The 18,104-nt window shown below is 41.0% G+C and overlaps 1 protein-coding gene across 2 annotated transcripts in view; it reads right to left on the bottom strand.

The window, feature by feature from the left end:
* Positions 1-17,545, bottom strand: part of LOC149953192 (uncharacterized) — a 65,794-nt gene extending 48,249 nt beyond the window's left edge. The window contains exons 1-3 of one of the 2 annotated variants that reach the window (XM_090168800.1): positions 15,939-17,545; positions 15,531-15,877; positions 12,822-15,049 (exon numbers count right to left, since the gene is read on the bottom strand). In XM_090168800.1, coding sequence (XP_090024926.1) covers positions 12,822-14,384 — 1,563 coding nt within the window. In that variant the 5' untranslated portion in view covers positions 14,385-15,049; positions 15,531-15,877; positions 15,939-17,545. Of the gene's footprint in view, positions 1-12,821; positions 15,050-15,530 lie in introns of both variants that reach the window. The other variant, XM_090168799.1, reaches the window with a different exon arrangement.
* Between the last annotated feature and the right edge of the window lie 559 nt (positions 17,546-18,104).

Raw genomic sequence — 18,104 nt, forward strand, 5'->3', positions numbered from 1 at the left:
TCGGAGGAGAGGGAGGGGTGGGCTCTGATTTTTAAAAGGTCACGGTAATCCTAGATCTCAATCCGGGCGACTGGCGACCACCCCGACATCGAAACCTCTTAAAGGATAACATCTTTGATTTCTCACACTCCTTCGTTTCTTTTCGCGCCACCAGGCGGCGCGGTTATACGTCAACGCCTTTCAGAAATTTGCCACTTTTTATATATATAGCGCTCCCTAGCGGAGATAAAAAAAGGCAGATAAATTCCGCGCTAATGTAGACTGTGGTCGGATGTTGAACTTTTTAATGTCCCCCATTTCCGGATGTCTTGACGCGCGCAGTCGCGAGGAGACAAAGTGCTCCTTGTTCGGGACGTCATCGTCTTACCGACGTCGAGTGAAAGTCTTTTAAAATTCGGGGTACATTTATAGTTTGAAGGACTTATTCACACGAGCCAACGGTTGACCCAATTCGTGGCCTTTCGTGTTGTTATCATGTGAAAAGGACTTGTTGGGCTTTGGTTTGACATTCGCGAAATTATGCCATTATAGGATTTTAAATGACCATTTCAGAATAACGGGATTTTATAGAACCTCTTAGGAGCTCTAGGATTTCTTAGGACCATTTCAGAACTGTGAGATTTTATATAACCTTTTAGGAGCTATAGGATTTATTTCATAATTATGGGATTTTATAGGAACATTTCAGAATTATTAAATTTTTTTATAGAACATTTTAGAGCCTATAGGATTTTATGGACCATTTCAGATTTATTAATTTTTTTATGGAAAATTATAGAAACTATAGGATTTTATGGACCATTTCAGAATTATCGCATTCTATAGGACATTTTCAGAACCATTGCAGAATTATAGGATTTTATTGAACCATTTCAGAATTATGGAATTTTATATGACCATTTGAGAATTAGAGGATTTCATAGGACCATTTCCAGAATTATGGGATTTCATAGGACCATTTCCAGAATTATGGGATTTTATAGGACAAATTTAGAAATTATAGGATTTTTAGGACACTTTCAGGAATTACGAATTTTATAGGATCATCTCAGAATTATAGGGTTTTATAGGACAGTTTCCAAATTTTAGGATTTTATAGGACAGTTTCCAAATTAAAGGATTTATAGGACAGTTTCAAAATTATAGGATTTTATAGGACAGTTTCCGAATTATAGGATTTTATAGGATCAATTCAGAATTATAGAGAATTTTCATAAAAGTTGAAATATTTAATATTTCACATTTTTATAAATGTTAATCAGCAAAACTTTTACCGGTACATGTAATTTTCTAGGAATTACGATAAATTTTGTTCGTGTGCTGTATATTTCGAAAACGTGTGAAAAAACGCAATGTGTTTTAGAAACTTTGTTGGAAGCTTTGGTGACTTACAACGTTGGCTATTGTGTTTTTGTTCACTTTATCCACTAAATGTTTTAGAGATAAATATTATTCGTATTGCTTAGAAAAACCTCTGGTATTAAATAAGAACGATTAAAAATTAAGATGAATATGATTTTTTTCCCATAAAAACGTTCATTTTTCAAAAATTGGCATGCAAATTAAAAAACTAGATCTGCCAATTTGGTGTGTCTACCAAGTTGGACTTAAACGTTGTACGACCAAAGGTTTAGTTTTGTATATGAAGATTGAACTAAATATTTTCCATTTATAAAAAAAATATTATCGACGTGAAAATCAGTAGACCCAGGAAATTATAGATAATATACTAGGAATGCCTAAGGCACCGATGACCCCCATAGAAAAAGGGAGGGGTTTAACGTTGTACGACCAAAGGTTTATTTTTGTATATGAAGTTTGAAATAAACATTTTCCATATATAAAAAATCATTATCGAGGTGAAAATCAGTACACACTACACCCAGGAAATTATATATAAACACTAGGAATGCCTAAGGTTCCAATGACTCTCATAGAAAAAAGGAGGGTTTACAACAGAGAGTGAGCACTCGCTGGAATAAGAGTTTTTACCTCATTCGTTGCTATTTAACCATCTAAATACGTTAATTAATTATTAACTAGAACGATTTAAAAAGAACCGTAAATTAGCCTTATGACGTATTTGAAAACCCGTCCTTTTCTTCAACTGCAATAAGGCCATGGATACTTAAGGCCTACAGGATTTTAGCAAAATTTGCTTGTCAACCTTAGTCGCAAACCAAGTTGCTCCTTGTGAATGAAGAAAATATTTCCACAACGTGTTGCCGAGGGGCAGGTCACTTCCTTGATTAACGACGTACCCCTCGAAAGATTTAATCCGATTTAATCTTGATTATTTTGATTAAATTCAATTTAATCACGATTATGTTGATTATATCACGTTTAATCATGATTATAATGTTTAAATTTGATTTAATTATGATTAATTAATTAAATCTGATTAAAATGATTAAAACGTGATTAGTATGATTAAATCTGATTAAAATGATTAAATCTGATTAAAATGATTAAATCTGATTAAAATGATTAAATCTGATTAAAATGATTAAATCGCGATTAGAAATTAGAACGAGAATCCAAATTACTTGCGATAGAAACATCAATATTAATAATTAATATTAAATTATCGTACTTTAGTTTTGATTTTAATTATAAAATCTTGATTCAACCGATTATATTGTTTAAATCGTGATTACAATTGTTAAATCGTAATTAAAATTATTAAATCTAATTAAAATGATTAAATCTGATTAAATCCTGATTAAAAATATAAGGTCATGATTAGAATGATTAAATCTCGTTTAAATCGTGATTAGAGTGATTAAATCTTGATTAGATTTTCTAATCTTGATTAGATTTTCTAATCTTGATTAGATTTTCTAATCTTGATTAGATTTTCTAATCTTGATTAGATTTTCTAATCTTGATTAGATTTTCTAATCTTGATTAGATTTTCTAATCTTGATTAGATTTTTTAATCTTGATTACCCTGATTTAATCACGATTACCCTGATTAAATCATTTTATTATGATTAAGACGCACCTAAAATGGAAGTGACCTGCCCCTCGAGTGTTGCCCACCCATGCAAACCATTTGTTGAAAAACTCTAGGTTTTTTCACCGATGCTTAGCACATCCTTTTGATTAAATAAAACTAAAGTATAATATTAAAATTTAATACCTTAATTCAATAATATCTTAATTAATATAAATTGACATATTTGGTACTAAAATAGATATTTAATTAAGATTTACTAGTAATTAACTCGCGAAATCTCGATAACTTTTGGTCGATTGTAGACCATTGGACCGAATTCCCATTCGTCCGAATGTACCATTCAACCGAATTCCAATCGACCGAAAACCGCGTTTTGTGCGGTTTTCATTCAATATACCGTTAGTGATACATATTTATATATCGTAGGTTACGTGACGATAGTATCTCTAATTTGGACTAAACTATGTCTTCAATATTTATTATTTCGTACCGACGTGTATTTTTAGACCTTTTTCCCTTGAAATTTGATATTTTCTGGGTTTAATTTTGGAAAATAACCTTGATAAGTCCCGAGTCTCCCGACGTGAAATAGTTGCCTACCATATCTAACCTAACCCAACCTAACCTAACCTAACCTAATCTAACCTAACCTAACCCAACCCAACCTGAACTAACCTAACCTAACCTAACCCAACTCAACCTAACCTAACCTAACCTATGGTTAATCGAAATTTTAGCGGTTAATTTATCTGTTTCGCCGAGCTCTAGTTTTGACAACAACGTCAATGATAACTAGACTTTGATAATACCATAAGTAACATAATAAACGTAAATTTATCCAAGCAATTTTTCATATTACGTCATTTTTTCACAAAAATCTGAATACTAAAAGACTCGTATTCACATTCAAATTGAGTCAATATCCGAAATTCCATAAATATGTAGATTAATATTGATAAACAACACACTAAACCCGTTTACATCTGAAATTGAAAAAATAAAACCACTAAAGTCTAACCTAATTTTTTAATAATCAAATTTATATTCCGATTCAATAATTTTAAATTGTTTTTCTAAAGTAAACGTTAGTTTTCATTTTAAAAACGTGTTATAAATTTCTCAACGCCTTGACGTCAAATGTAAAAAATCGAGCCGAAGAAATTACAATCCCGAAAGTGTAGTTCCACGACCTCACTACCAGGTGGCGCTATTTTGAAAATTTCCAAATTAACTGTAAAGAAAGGATTTCGGAGTAGGGTAAGAATGGTAAGGCTCCGATTCGAGTTGGGGATAAAACGTTATTCAAAAATGGCTGCCTGTGGCCTTTTCAGCAGATAAATTCTGGCTAGCAGATGACAAAATCCGATTTACTCCTTTACACCTCCTTTCCAGAAGGAGTAAAAAGAGTAGCCCTAATACTCCGGAACAATAATAATAATAATAATCAGCTAGGCTAATACCCAAGGCACCACCTTACGCCTAAGTCATCAAGCGACTTTTAAAGCCATTAATTCAGGTGGCCAGGTTCCAATGCGTAGGAGGGTGGTGGCAAGCTCTTCTTGCCACGCGAGCCAACAGCTCCCTACACTAACTATTACCCTTAACCTCGACAAGTTTTTATGCAAGGGGAAACCGAAGAGCCCGGCGGAAAACCCCTTAAACCAGTGGGGAGAGGACTTGCCAACTCAACGGGGAGAGGACTTGCCAACTCAACGCGGAAGGAGTTGTTGAGTAATTCTCATCCCTGGAACAGGCGAATAAAACGTTTTAGGGTAAAAAGAGTACACTTTTAGTCCGAGAACAGGCGAAAAGAAACCACCTAATGTTACTTATGATAATACCTCTAAATATCCAAATCAAATAATTATTTTTCCCCCGCGGGGGGGGGGGGCACAAATAGAGGGAAGTCGTATTTTTCAGTCGCAAGAGACGCATGTCACAATACTTCAATAGTTTCTTGAATCTGACATTTTTGAACTCCGCAATATTTTTTTTATGCACTAGAAGATCCATTTCTATTCTCCATCTTCGACCGCGTCCCCCCTCGCCCCCCCCCCAAACGATGAAAATCGATTAGAGGGGGTATTCACCCACTGTTTTTTCCTCATCTCGCTGTGGGGTTACAGCCCCGACGACCGAGACTCCTCTGTACTTGCCTTTACCCCCCCCCCCCTTGGCTTCCCGTCCCTCCCGCCGCCGCAAAAATGGACTGACCCCCCCCCATCCCCCCCTACTGACGTCCAAGTTCCAACAGAAATCGCTGCCGTACAAGGACATTCAATAATTTTCCCTTTCAATATTTTTGAACAAAGTCGGCTTTTTTACCACAAAATATCTCTCTCTCTCCCTCCTCGTCATATTTTCACTCATTTTTCGAAATTTTACTTATTTTTATTTCATTTAAAATATTTTTATAACTATTCATTTACAATCGATACTCTTTCATTGGAAACATCCCGATTTGAATACCGGGAAAATACTTGGTTCAAAATCTAATCCCTTTTTAAAAATATGTACTTATTTATTTACGTAATATTTTAGCGGATGTAGGTGCTTTAGAAATTCTGATTTCGCGAGTATAAATTCAGATACTTGCTCTTTGGGTTAAACTGAGCAAAAACATTCTAACGAACTATATTTGTCCTACAGTGCTTCGTTTCAGCACAAAACTACTAATAAAACCATGTTGTTTTAAACTTAGACCACCGCACTGAATTTTAAACCCACTTTTGCAAATGGTAGCAGAGGTTTGAAATACAGAGTCTACTATTGCGCGAGTGATCAACTGTGAGTTCTCGAAGATTTATCAGGTAGATCTTTTTTATAGTAGACAAGGTTCCAAATGCCGCCACCGTGGCGCTGGTTGCTCTAAGCTAACATTTCTTCCTATTCAGTTTACCGTCCCTTATTTGTTACTCTAACAAGGAGACGACCCGATTTTGTTCAAACTCGCGTATAGAGTACACCTCCATGTACATTAAAAAACCTGCAAGAGAAAAGTTGCGACGGTCCTTCGTTTTGCCATGGCAACCGAAAACGTTTTTGACAACATGATTTGGAATTATTTCCATTGAAAATAACATGGGAATCTGAAGGATTTTAAGGGTCCCCCAATTGACGAAATTGCATTTAAACTTGATTAAATTTAATTTTTAAAATCAATTTAAATTTTTTAACGTTTTTGAAATTTTAACATTTTTTCATTTTTTAAAAGATTAATTTTTTTCAGATTCCCATGTTATTTTAAATGGAAATAATTCCAAATCATGTTGTCAAAAACGTTTTCCGCTGTAAACCACGTCAATTTCTATGACGATTATCAAGACCACCATAGTCTTCCTCAGACATTCCTATTGTATACCATAAGTCTATAATATTTTTCCATAAGTTTGTCACTTTGGGGAATATTTTACTGAGAGCTAGTAACGGAGTGGCGTCATCACAAGAAGAAAATCTCCCCCTAGCGAGGTGCTGTCAAAGGCTACGTGTGACGCGTTAGCAAGCGGACGCAAAAGGGCGACGAAGACCGTCATGCAGTCTGTCTTGTGAATAGCTCTCAGTAAAAATTTGCATGGGAAGAATAGGAAGTGTCACACTTATGTAACAATATTATACACTTATGGTATACATAGATAGTTTTCTGGTTCTACTAACATCTGCATCTGCAGCTTTCCAAGGATAGCCACCGTACTGAAGAGCAGGGGCGTACCAAATGGGGCTGTATTACATATCCTAATTTTGTTTAGCGTTGGTCACACGGGAACGGTTTCAAAGCTAGATTATACAAAGCAATTCACACTAGCGTTGGATAAGAGCTGGTGTTAGTCAGTATAACCGTTTTATATTTTTGATGCATTTTTATGAACTTTTTAGTTTTTACCATTGCTGTAGTATTGTTCAATCACTTTTCATTCATCGTGTATGGAAAAACGTTTCATCATAAACTTCAGTTTGCTAAATGGACTTCATTTTGTCAATTAGATACAAATTTTTAACACATGAGCCACAAAAAGGTGAAATCTATCGACTGTTGGAATTTCCGTCTGAAATTTTGATCACATATGATGATTTAACCGAACGGTTGCCAAAACTAGTAGTGTCTTTTAATAACAGAATTTTAATTTTAATATTTTACATTTCACTACGCAAGAGTGGTCTTTAAATTTTTGTTATTACTATTCACTGTAGTTTTGATTTTAGATCAAATTTTATTATTTTAAAAAAGTTGTTTTAATTTATTTTTATTTTTTATAGTAGCTAGGTTTATATTAGTTTCATCATATGTAAAACTAAAATTTCGGTTTATTTAAAATTTTATGAAAAACTAGACTCAGCTAGTCTTTTAATAATGATCAGCTAGGCTAATATCCAAGGCACCAACTGAGCACCAAGTCATCAAGCGACTTTTAAAGCAATTAATTCAGATGGCCGGGTTAAAATAGGGGGTTGGTGACCAGCGCTTCATGCCACGCGAGCCAACAGCTCCCTAAACTAACTTTTACCTTTAACCTTAACAAGCGCCGGGAGTAGTGGCTCACTCCTGTAATCCCAGGCGTCCGGGAGGCAGAGTTTGTGGATGGCCGTGTGAGGACGACCACTAATCCCCCATCGGGTGGTTGTCATACTTCCGCCACGGGTGTCCCAACCCTATCCCCAAGTATCCCCCCGTTGGCCAGTGGCCGTAACACATATCTCGCACCTGATTAATCAAGTGGACGAGCGGACTGTATTGTACCACCCGTCACAATCGCTCATAACGAGCTTCTAAAAAAAAAAAACCTTAACAAGTTGTAATGGAAGGGGAAACCGAAGAGCTCAGAGGAAAACCCCTTAAACCAGCTTAGCTTTTCTAGTCTTCGTTTTCAAAATTTTAAATATGTCCAAACATAATGCATTTTTAATGTCTTTTAAAATACGCAGAAATAGCCTACTTTTAGAAGTAACATATGACACTTCCAATTCTTCCGATACTGCCTTTTTTCATTGGTAGTCTGTTTCACCAATGACCGTATAAAACATAAGGTGGCTAAGGACTGACAACTGATTTGGTTTTGTGGCATACCAGCCAATTATTAATGTCAACAAATGTGTTGTCTATTACGCGAGCGAAAATATCAGGCCACTGCCGTCTACCCTACTAAAGTATTTATTTAAATGAAATACAATTATATTAAGAACATTTTGTATTAGTAGGCCAAAACGCCTGTAGAAGTGTTCGACACTCGTTACACCAATGTTCAGGGACAAGATAATTTACAGGTTTTAGTCTACTAACGCCATCTCTCCCTCGTTTTTCATAGATATCTTACAGTTCCAGAATCTTCATCGTTATTATATTTAACACTAAACGGAGTCGAAAGTTGATTACAATGTTAGCGTGTAGCAAAACCATAAATTAATAAATAATATTGTTTAATTATATTTCACTGTTTTAATCTAGAAATATAATACTGCGTACCTGGAACAGAAATTTGTATTCCCCCATCATGTACTCACTGTTTTAGCTTCCGCGAGAGCTATACAATTTCGGACATACGAGCGTAGCGCCATCGTAAAAATAGGCGGAATTTTTGGTCTCTATAAATTTTGCCTACTTTTCATTCTATTCACAAGGATTTTTTGTACAACTTGAAACACGAATATTCTACCTGGATTCTCCGAAACTATTTTCGGAGATGTTTATTTAATTTGACAAAATAAATAAATCTTTAACACGAGTTTAAAACCGGCACGCATTTCTAACCAAGTCCCAACGAACACGCGGATGAAATTTTGACTACGGTGTCCGCTAGGTGTCTCTAGTATCTTATGTCCGAATTCCCCACATTGCCAGGCGTATGAATCCCATTTAACTTCTCTACTCCAAGGTATTTCCATCCTCCTAGTATTAATTACCAACATTTGTATGGCAAAGATATAGTATACGAAAAAATACAGTGAAGTAAATTTTCATTCGAGAGTCTATAAAGGTAATAACTTTGAGCTGCGTCAGTTTATAGCGAAAAGTGGTTTTGATTTTATGGTTCAACGCTTTTCTTTTGGGTCGGGTTTAGCGGAGGGTCAGTAAATTATTATTCTTTATGATTCTCTAAAGGCCATGATTTTTATCTGCTCTTCTCTCGAAACAAGGCGCTCGATTTTACGATATTAAAATATAAAGTCGGTTTAATCGAAGGTCTTTTTAGATTGTTTTTAAAGTAGTAACATAAGGTATGTAAATTTAAAATTTTATAAATTGAAATGCGAATTTTTCTGCCACCAGGTGGAGAAAGGGCTCAATCACCATCGCACTGTATTGAGTAGAGGAAACTACGTTTCTAAACATTGTCTTTTATTTAAGTGCTTATGTTTAGAAGTGTTGAAAATGAAATTAATAATACAATAAGGTGCTATAAGTCTCAATCACCATCGCACTGCATTGAGTAGAGGAAACTACGTTTCTAAACATTGTCTTTTATTTAAGTGTTAATGTTTAGAAGTGTTGAAAATGTAATTAATAATATAATAAGGTGCTAAAAGTATCGAAAAAGTTTGTTTTAAAACTCCTATAATAATTATTTTTTTATAATATAGTTAAGAAACTAAATTGGAAATGTGCTTTGAGCCGATTTAACAAATTTAATCAAAGCCCATTAATTTATTTACGCCATTCTCATAAAACAGGGTAGAAAAATTGTTTATATGGATGATTTTGAGTTGGCTTAATCAAGTTTAAGATTTATTAAAACCATAACTAGATGATTAATAAAAATATTACGCTGAACAAATTCGAGAATACATATTAAAGTTTAATCTCTAAAAAAAAATTTTACCGGATCCAAAAATTACCTAAATAACCGCATTCACAGGTTTCTCCTTAGAGGTCGGGGATGGGTAACTTTTATTCAATAGATAAAGCTCTCAAAATTATTCGTAAAATGTTTTGATCAAGTAATTTATATTTCTGTATTATCCGATTAATTTTTTCGATAAATTTGTAAAATTAATCGAAAAAACGACGTTTTTTTCGATAAAAAGCTCAAAATTTACGAATAATACACGTTTTTTAATCATTTTCCGAAATATTAACCGGTAAATTTCTTTGTTTACATTTTTTCCCAAAAAAATCAATTTAATCATGGATAATGATTAACCGTTACCGACCTCTATTTCTCCTCAAATCAAACTGCATTTCAATTTCGTTTAATATTTTCTCTCCAAAAATTGAAAGTTAAATGTAGTTCACATTACAGTGTTTACGCATTTACAGCTGAATTATAAATATAATAAAATTTAAATAAAAATGAATTAGAAATGCAGATGGTAGGTAATTCTAAAGTTTTTTAAATTAAGTTAAACTCCATAAAATTAGTAAAATATTTTAATTTCCCTTTAATGTATTTCACATAAAGCGTTTATGTATTTATACCCAAAATTATACTTCCCATAAATAAATAAATATATGAAACCAAAATTAAATAGAATGACAGGGAAAAATAAACAATTTTATCACGACTTTGGAATTTCCACACAGATTGGCGAGGAGGAATCTGAGTCATGAACACCCTAAAAATATTTCCTGACCCAAAATGTATTATCCGAACAAAAATGCCTTCGGAAGAAAAGAGTGTGCTTCTCTATCTCTCGCAGCTTCTATTTTTTCTCGTGTATTTCTTCCAAATATTGTTTGGCGCACTTCGAGCTTTGAATCGCAAATTCTTCTCTATCTTTCGCCTTCTTTATCCCCAAAAACGAGCCCGAGAGAGATCTGCCGTGACGTCACGCCTCTTAGAGAGAGAAAAAAAGTGGGCCAAGTATCCTACTTAGGAAAGGTCCGAGCGGCTCCGTTGTAAAGGTATCGGGTAACTACACCGCCTCGGGGTTACCCGAAGGTGTCGTGGAAGGCTAATGTCCCTACGTTTCTTTGGCTGAAAAATGTCTACTAAGGGCGCTCTCTTTAGCGGGCTTCACGAGGGGTCCTTCGTGTGGGCAAACACCTCGCCCACCCGTTCCCCTCTCTGTTAAGGGTTCCGCTGATAGAAAGATACATGGAGACGTACGTTACTGTTTAAAAGGTGATCGGTGTCTGGTTTATGTATAAAGAAAGGTTTTACTGGCGTATTATTGACCTCAGAGCCATCTCCCGCCCAAAATTGTAAACGCTTCTCGCGACAGTCACCAGGAAGTTCGAAATTTTGGTCGGGAGTAAGCGCTGATGTCATTCGTAGGCCAATAGATAATTCATCAGAAGTATTTTACGATAGGGTTTGTTTTCTTTGTCCGGTAGGAAGTATTCAGGGTGGCTTTTGGTGTTTTCATTTGGCGATAAAAGTCAACAGTTAAAAAATAGAATCGCTTTTTCGAAATACGTGTCCTTTGTCGGGTTACAAGTCGAAGCGAGAGGCGAAGGCACGACGCGAAAATGTTATTTATCTTTTCCTTACACCGGAAACGGTTTGGGGCTAAATTAAACCCGCGGGGACTTACTATACCATTGAAATGAGCGTGGCTGTACTAACGAGTAAAGAGAACATTGACCATAAAGCCATCTTTTTTTTTAACGGGTCCAGTTGGGTCCGGTCGGGCTTTTTATATATTAGTGATCGGGCCTTCAAGTTTGTATTTTATTCGCAACAGCAAATCTCTACATACAGAAAGCGAATCATTATCACGAGTTAATCATACTCTGTGCACGTTCACTAAATTTTAACCGTTTCTTAAAGAGCTCCAAGCGCCATCTACTGACAAAATTTGAATCCGGGAGGCCGATCTAGCATTTAGTACAGTGTATACTATAAAAATAAAAAGTGCAAGTTTTTCGGGTCGAGCCGGATTCCAATTTTATTGGGTCTGTTCGGGTTGGGTTTAAAAATTTTCTCGGGCCGGGTCGGGTCGGGTTTTCTAATTAAATAATTTACGTGGGCCTGGTTGGGTCGGGTCGGTTCGGGTTTTCGAAATAAATAATTTTGGCGGGCCTGGTCGGGTTTTTGAAATAAATAATTTTGGTGGGCCGGGTCGGGTTTTCGAAATAAATAATTTTGGCGGGTCAGGTTTTCGAAATAAATAATTTTGGCGGGTTGGTTCGGGTTTTCGAAATAAATAATTTTGGCGGGTTGGTTCGGGTTTTCGAAATAAATAATTTTGGCGGGTTGGTTCGGGTTTTCGAAATAAATAATTTTGGCGGGTTGGTTCGGGTTTTCGAAATAAATAATTTTGGCGGGTTGGTTCGGGTTTTCGAAATAAATAATTTTGGTGGACCGAGCCGGGCCGGGTCGGGTCGGGTCGGGTCGGGTCGGGTCGGGTCGGGTCGGGTCGAGTCGGGTCGGGTTTTCGAAATAAATAATTTTAGTGGGCCGGGTCAGGTTGGTTCGGGTTTTCGAAATAAATAATTTTGGTGGGCCGGGTCGGGTTGGTTCGGGTTTTAGAAATAAATAATTTTGGTGGGCCGGTTAGAGTCGGGTTGGTTCGGGTTTTCGAAATAAATAATTTTGGAGGGCCGGGTCGGGTTGGTTCGGGCTTTCGAAATAAATGATTTTGGCGGGCCGGGTCGGGTTGGTTCAGGTTTTCAAAATAAATAATTTTGGCGGGCCGGGTCGGGTTGGTTCGGGCTTTCGAAATAAATGATTTTGGCGGGCCGGGCCGGGTCGGGTCGGGTTTTTGAAATAAATAATTTTGGTAGGCCTGGTCGGGTCGAGTTTTCGAAATAAATTATTTTGCGGGTTTCAATTTGGTATTTTGAAATCGAGTCGGGCTTTAAAACTAGCCGGTCTGACTCATCTCTACAACCAAATGATGATGGTTGTTAGAAGGGTGACGCCGAGAAAATTCGGCCGAAATGAAAATGACTAATTGGCGGTGAGGTGGTGGTACATTTTTGTCTTACCTTACAGAAGGAGCAATTGGAGTTGACGGAGTAGCCGGTTTCGCAGTCGTATTTGGCGATGACCGTGTCAAATTCGCAATCCAATTTGTGCGAAGTATTGTCCCACGAAATCAGGTTCCTCAGCGTGCTCTCGCACAGCGTTCTGTTGCGTTGAATCTCGTGAAGGGCCCGCGCCGGCACCAACTGCGTCAGCCCGTAGTGCGAACAGAACTTGAGGTGAACGCTATTCCAAGGAATGTCCCCCGCACAATCACCACTTTTTTTATTTTTGCCGCCACCGGCGAAATAGTAATTGTAGTTGTTGTCGTAGCCAGCGGGCGAAGGCGTTAGATGTCCACGCGCTGTTGTCGACGCGTCCCCGGAACACAAATCGTTTAGCGTGTTCTCATCCAGATGAAGGCACTGGAGATTGGAGCCCGAAACGCGAAGGCCCTCCTCGGAAGGGCCGCGCTGGAAGAAGGCCGCCCCAGACGACGTGGCGCTGATTGCGGTCGGGACCGTCCCTCGCTCCTCATTGACCTCTTCGGTTCCTCCGGGCTCAGCCGAAGGTCGCGGATCGCCACTTCCATCCGGGTGGTCCTCTGGGGCGGCGGTTTCACCCGCGTTCAGAGGAGGCGATGACAAGGGCTGTCCCGGGACGATGAGAGGACAAACTTCGCCGTAGCGCGTCAGCGAAGTGAACTTATATCCTTTCAAGGCGTCAATCTTAATCCAAGGATTGATGGTCAAGTGGGCGTCCGATTCGTCGCTGTCGCGAACCACAGCCGCCGAGGTTGTGGTCGACGCGGGGGAGGTGGCCTCCATCGTCGTCGTGGTCGATGTCGTCTGGAGGCCTCCCGAGGAAGCGGATGACGAGACCGTCGCGCTTTTTCTCGATCGAGACACTTTGATTGTTTCCGGATGAGAGAACTGTCTGGAGAAGGCCAGAGCCGCGTTTCCGCTCGAAGAAGACGAAGACGCGGCGGACGCTGATGAGGACGAGGTGGATTGGGACGAAGAGGACTGGGACGAGGCCTGCGAAGAAGAGTAGGAGGGGAACGGGGGGTGATGATGGTTGGGGTTCGAGGCCGCCGCGAGTTGTCGTTGCAACTGCCGGTAGTTTCGCGCGTTGGCCACTGGTACGCGACTGCCTTGTCCCACCAAGACTAAAGAGAACAGTACGCTGAAAAACACGGAGAAATATTGATTTCGGCGACGTTGCTGAGGGCACCTTGGCTGTTGATACCGCGAATTGTCGAGAGTGTCGCGGAGCGTCGAGGGTGTCCGCCGCGGTCGCGAGCCGATCGAGCAAAGGTCATTGGGGAGGTCACGGCGCGGCTGAGGCCGGTAGTCGAGAGCGCGTACGAGGTTGAGTTTCTGACGTTGCGCGAGGCTCGACTCGTCGTAGGTCGAGAGGCGTTGGAGCGTTTGACGTTCGAAAGGGCAGTCGCCAAAGTCGTGGCCACGAAGAACGGCGGAATGAGCGGCCGCGATACTCTCCTTCTCTCGCGTTCGTCGGCGAACCCGCGAAGGCTTTTCGGCAATGGTAGACGTCTGGCTCCCATTCTCATACGCAAATGTCATAGTTCATTGGAATTAGCAGCGAGAGGGCACCGCAGAGGAGAGTCGATGGCGGGGCGACGAACGACCGAGGAGGACGAAGACGGGGCTGAGAACTACGACCGCGATACGGAAGAAAAAGAAGGCTGTCGCCGGCCTGGTCAGCCCAGGGCCCGCTGACGCGAAAGGGGCTTCGAGCCGCCGCTCTAGCACCGGAACCACCGAGCTCTCGTTTCCGTTCTTCTCGTAGTTGGTGAGTGTTTTCCCGGAGGCCGACCGATGTCCGATTAGTAGTCTCTAATAGTAACGACGAGACGATTGTGTTGGTGGTGGTGATGGCCGCCGCCGCCGCCGGAGACCACGATGACGATGAGGTAGGAGGAGAAGGAAAACACGGAGGTTGCGGGCTTCTCGCTGCGGGTGAGCGAACCGAGGGCGGTGTCCTACGAAATGAATGACGGGGGAGGCTGAGGAGGCTCAGCCGCGAGGGTTCCGAGGGTTTGTTGCCGGGTTGATTGGGTTGCTCGCGTACTTTGAAGTGAGCGACGACGGACGAGCCGGGTTGAGTGGGTCGCTGTCGGCACAAGCCACCCCGCATGTCAGCACCCAGCGGCCTCCCCCTCCGGCCTTCGACGGCCCGGGGACCCTCCTTGAAGGGGCTCGACGCGGAAGGAGAGTTGTTCTTCTGTCTGAGAGTTCAAACGCACCGAGACCAAATTCAGCGGGTATAAAGAAAAAAGGAAAGCGATCAATTAGATATTGTTTATTACTTTTGGAATCCTGTTATTGGTAGTTGCTTATGTGCGGTGATTAAATTATTGTTTCAGAGTTTTAATATTTATTTTACGCTCACTCGTTTTGTTTTGACTGGTGTCTTACAACTAAATTTACCCAAAATAAATAAAGCGCAGTCGATGTAGGATTCTGGTTTCAAAATTCTCTTTATATTGAAAGGTCTCTTTTTCTAAGAATTACAGATTATTTTCAAACTAAGCGTAGAAATGGACTCGAAGGAAGGATAAGATTAGCGTCCAGAATTGGGTGGTCCTTTCAACCTAGGATTCGCGTTACGAGCAATTTGTAAAGGAACCTTATTGACTTTGTTCATCCAAACCTGAAGGGATTGGCATAATCCCAATACGTCAAGAGAGCCAACCTGTAGGGACTTACCGCGTAGTTCTCGTAGAAGATTGTGGTCGTGAACCTCTGAGACGAGTAGTAATGAGCTATGTTGGGCGCGTCTTGTCCGGCAGTCGGCGTCGATGGGAGGTGGCCCTCTGAAGAAGGGAGGCCCCTCGTCCGAGCGTCCGATTGGGGAGGGTGGTGCCGCGTGGGGCTGTGGCTGTAACGGTGGCAGTGTCGGCTGCGGTGTCGAGTGGAAGTTGACGGTGGGCGAGCAGCGGCCGACCAGGATGGGCCTCGCTAGGAGCGGAGGGGCGTCTGCCGCATCGGCTGCTTGGCCCCGCGATTGACGACCAAGAAGAAGTAGGAGACTGGTGTTGGCTCGACGACGACGACTGAAGGAGACGAGAAGTAATAATCGTTGGCAGTTCACGGGTCGGATGAGAAGCTGCTCACCGACACACCGAGGGCCCGCGAACCACGGCCTCATGCTTCCACGCCGAATCTGGCTGCGGGACAGCCAAGGACTCCTCCTCGTTCGTCGCAGCTGGCCGCAGCTTCGAGCCGGGTCCACATACGGGATCGCGACGCTTACCCGCCGGCTCCAACTCGCGGCGACCACGACCAAAACCACACACCACTCGAGGAAGACGCGCGCGAAAAGTAGGACGACCACGCCACTCGAGAGACCCGCACCACTCGAGCCACCAAACCTCTTCTTCCTCCGGACGAACCGCGGTGACCCCGAAAGGATCTAGATATCGATATAAATTAATATCGAAGCCAATCGAAATCAAACGAAGCTTTGGCAATTAAAAGTTTTAAAGAAAGACCTCGAAATCTGAGAGGAGAGAGTGGCTGAAGTACAAAAAGACTCGATAACGGAAGGAAACTCGAAGCACTTCGGCTGTGTTAAAAATCAATTCGCCAGAGTCCAAAAGTCCACAGAATCAAAATGAAATTAGTCGGTAGGGTTGACGACACGCACCACCTTTCTATTCTCGTCCAATTTGGATCACTCGTTAACCGTAAATATCGTCATTTAGAAAGTAAATTATCGCGTAAAATAATTCCCTACCGTCTTTTAGTTGGAATCCTTCGACGTTTAGGTCGAGGCTCTTCCGTACCGGGTTCTTCCAAAATGTTTAGGCTGTTCCTCGGGCCACTGCGCCTTACCCCTTTTTTCGGTCACCGTCCGAGTCTTCTTTGTCGGAGAGGAGCTGGAGCCCGGGTTCAAATCCGGGCGGCGATTCCGTGCCTTTTCGAATTCGGGATAGAAATTAGGCCGTAGCAATGGGCGATAATCGTACCGGGGCAGAGTGTAGCGGTGGCGTTTTCATCGAAGGGGGGATTCGAGCCGCCTTAGCAGGGATAGTCGGTCGCCATCTTCGGATCCTTCCCTCCCTGGCGTGGCTCGTCGGAGGATTGCCGGCGTCGTCGCTGCGGGCCAGATCGACGCATGCTCATCAGCGAATTACCTCTATCAAGCTCTCTCTCTCTCTCTCTCGGCGGCCGTGCTAGAGTCTTCGACCCCTTTTTTCGACTCCCAAAGTTGGACCTTTTCCGGTTAACGCTTTATACCATCATCATTTTTTGATCCACTTTTTGGAAGCCCTTTTCGATAAATAACCCTAATTTAATTGAATACGAACCAGGGGGATCTTTAACATTCGCAGCGCGGATTCGAGGAGGCCGCGACGACTTCTCTTCTCTCGTCTCGCGAACATTTATCGCGGCTATATTCCATTCGCGTTTGTACGATTAAACGTCTTAATTATCGAAACGTCGGACTCACTGGCGCGAACCCGCGATCACGGACGTATCCTTTCGCAACGACGACTCGCGCTTTTCAACGGGAGACGACTTTTAATTCTCTTCTCGTATCGTTATCCACGCCCGTTCTTACTCTATTTTCTTTTATAATCCTAATTAACGTAATCACTCCGACGTATCTCGATAGTCCCGGTTCAGCGGAGGAAAAATGCCCTAAGCCTAATTTCGATATAATTCCGCTTTTTTGCGGAGGAAATAGAAAATAGCGCGACTCTGCCGTCTTCAGTGACTAGCCGTACTCTCGGCCAGTTCGCGATCCTGGCGGGGGAGGGAGGCGTGTGGGTGGATGCTAGGCTGGAATTTTCCCGACTATAGTGGTTGCTAAACCTCATCTGATAGCTAACCAGTAATGACTGTACTCCGTTTAACGGCTTCGCCGGCGCTCTCACTTGACGCTGCAGACGTAACTTCGGGGGCCGTCTATTAGTGAACTTTGCTCGTGTTTACAATCAGAAGGGGCAGCGCTTTCTTCGCACCCCCCCTCTCTGCCTTTCTTACGTGTTTTACATATTTGGGAAATTTATAAATACGGCGTCCAAGACGTCTTCGGTTACGTCTCATTCTGCTCGAGCGTTCTTCCATACACTATTTTGAAAACGCTCTCACTCTATTTACCAATTTGCCAGTCTACTAGTTTACGTGTGGTTAAATCGTTTGATTGTAATTACATTTTTTTATAAATACAGTAAGTTTCACCTTTAAATACATCCATAGAATTTTAATTCAATTTTTAAACAGGTAAAAACTAGAGATTCTAATAACGATTTCAGTTTTATTCAGACAACAATT

Source organism: Leiobunum rupestre, chromosome 3, assembly GCF_980474605.1.
Source record: "Leiobunum rupestre chromosome 3, qqLeiRupe1.1.hap1, whole genome shotgun sequence".
Taxonomy (NCBI): Eukaryota; Metazoa; Arthropoda; class Arachnida; order Opiliones; family Sclerosomatidae; genus Leiobunum; species Leiobunum rupestre.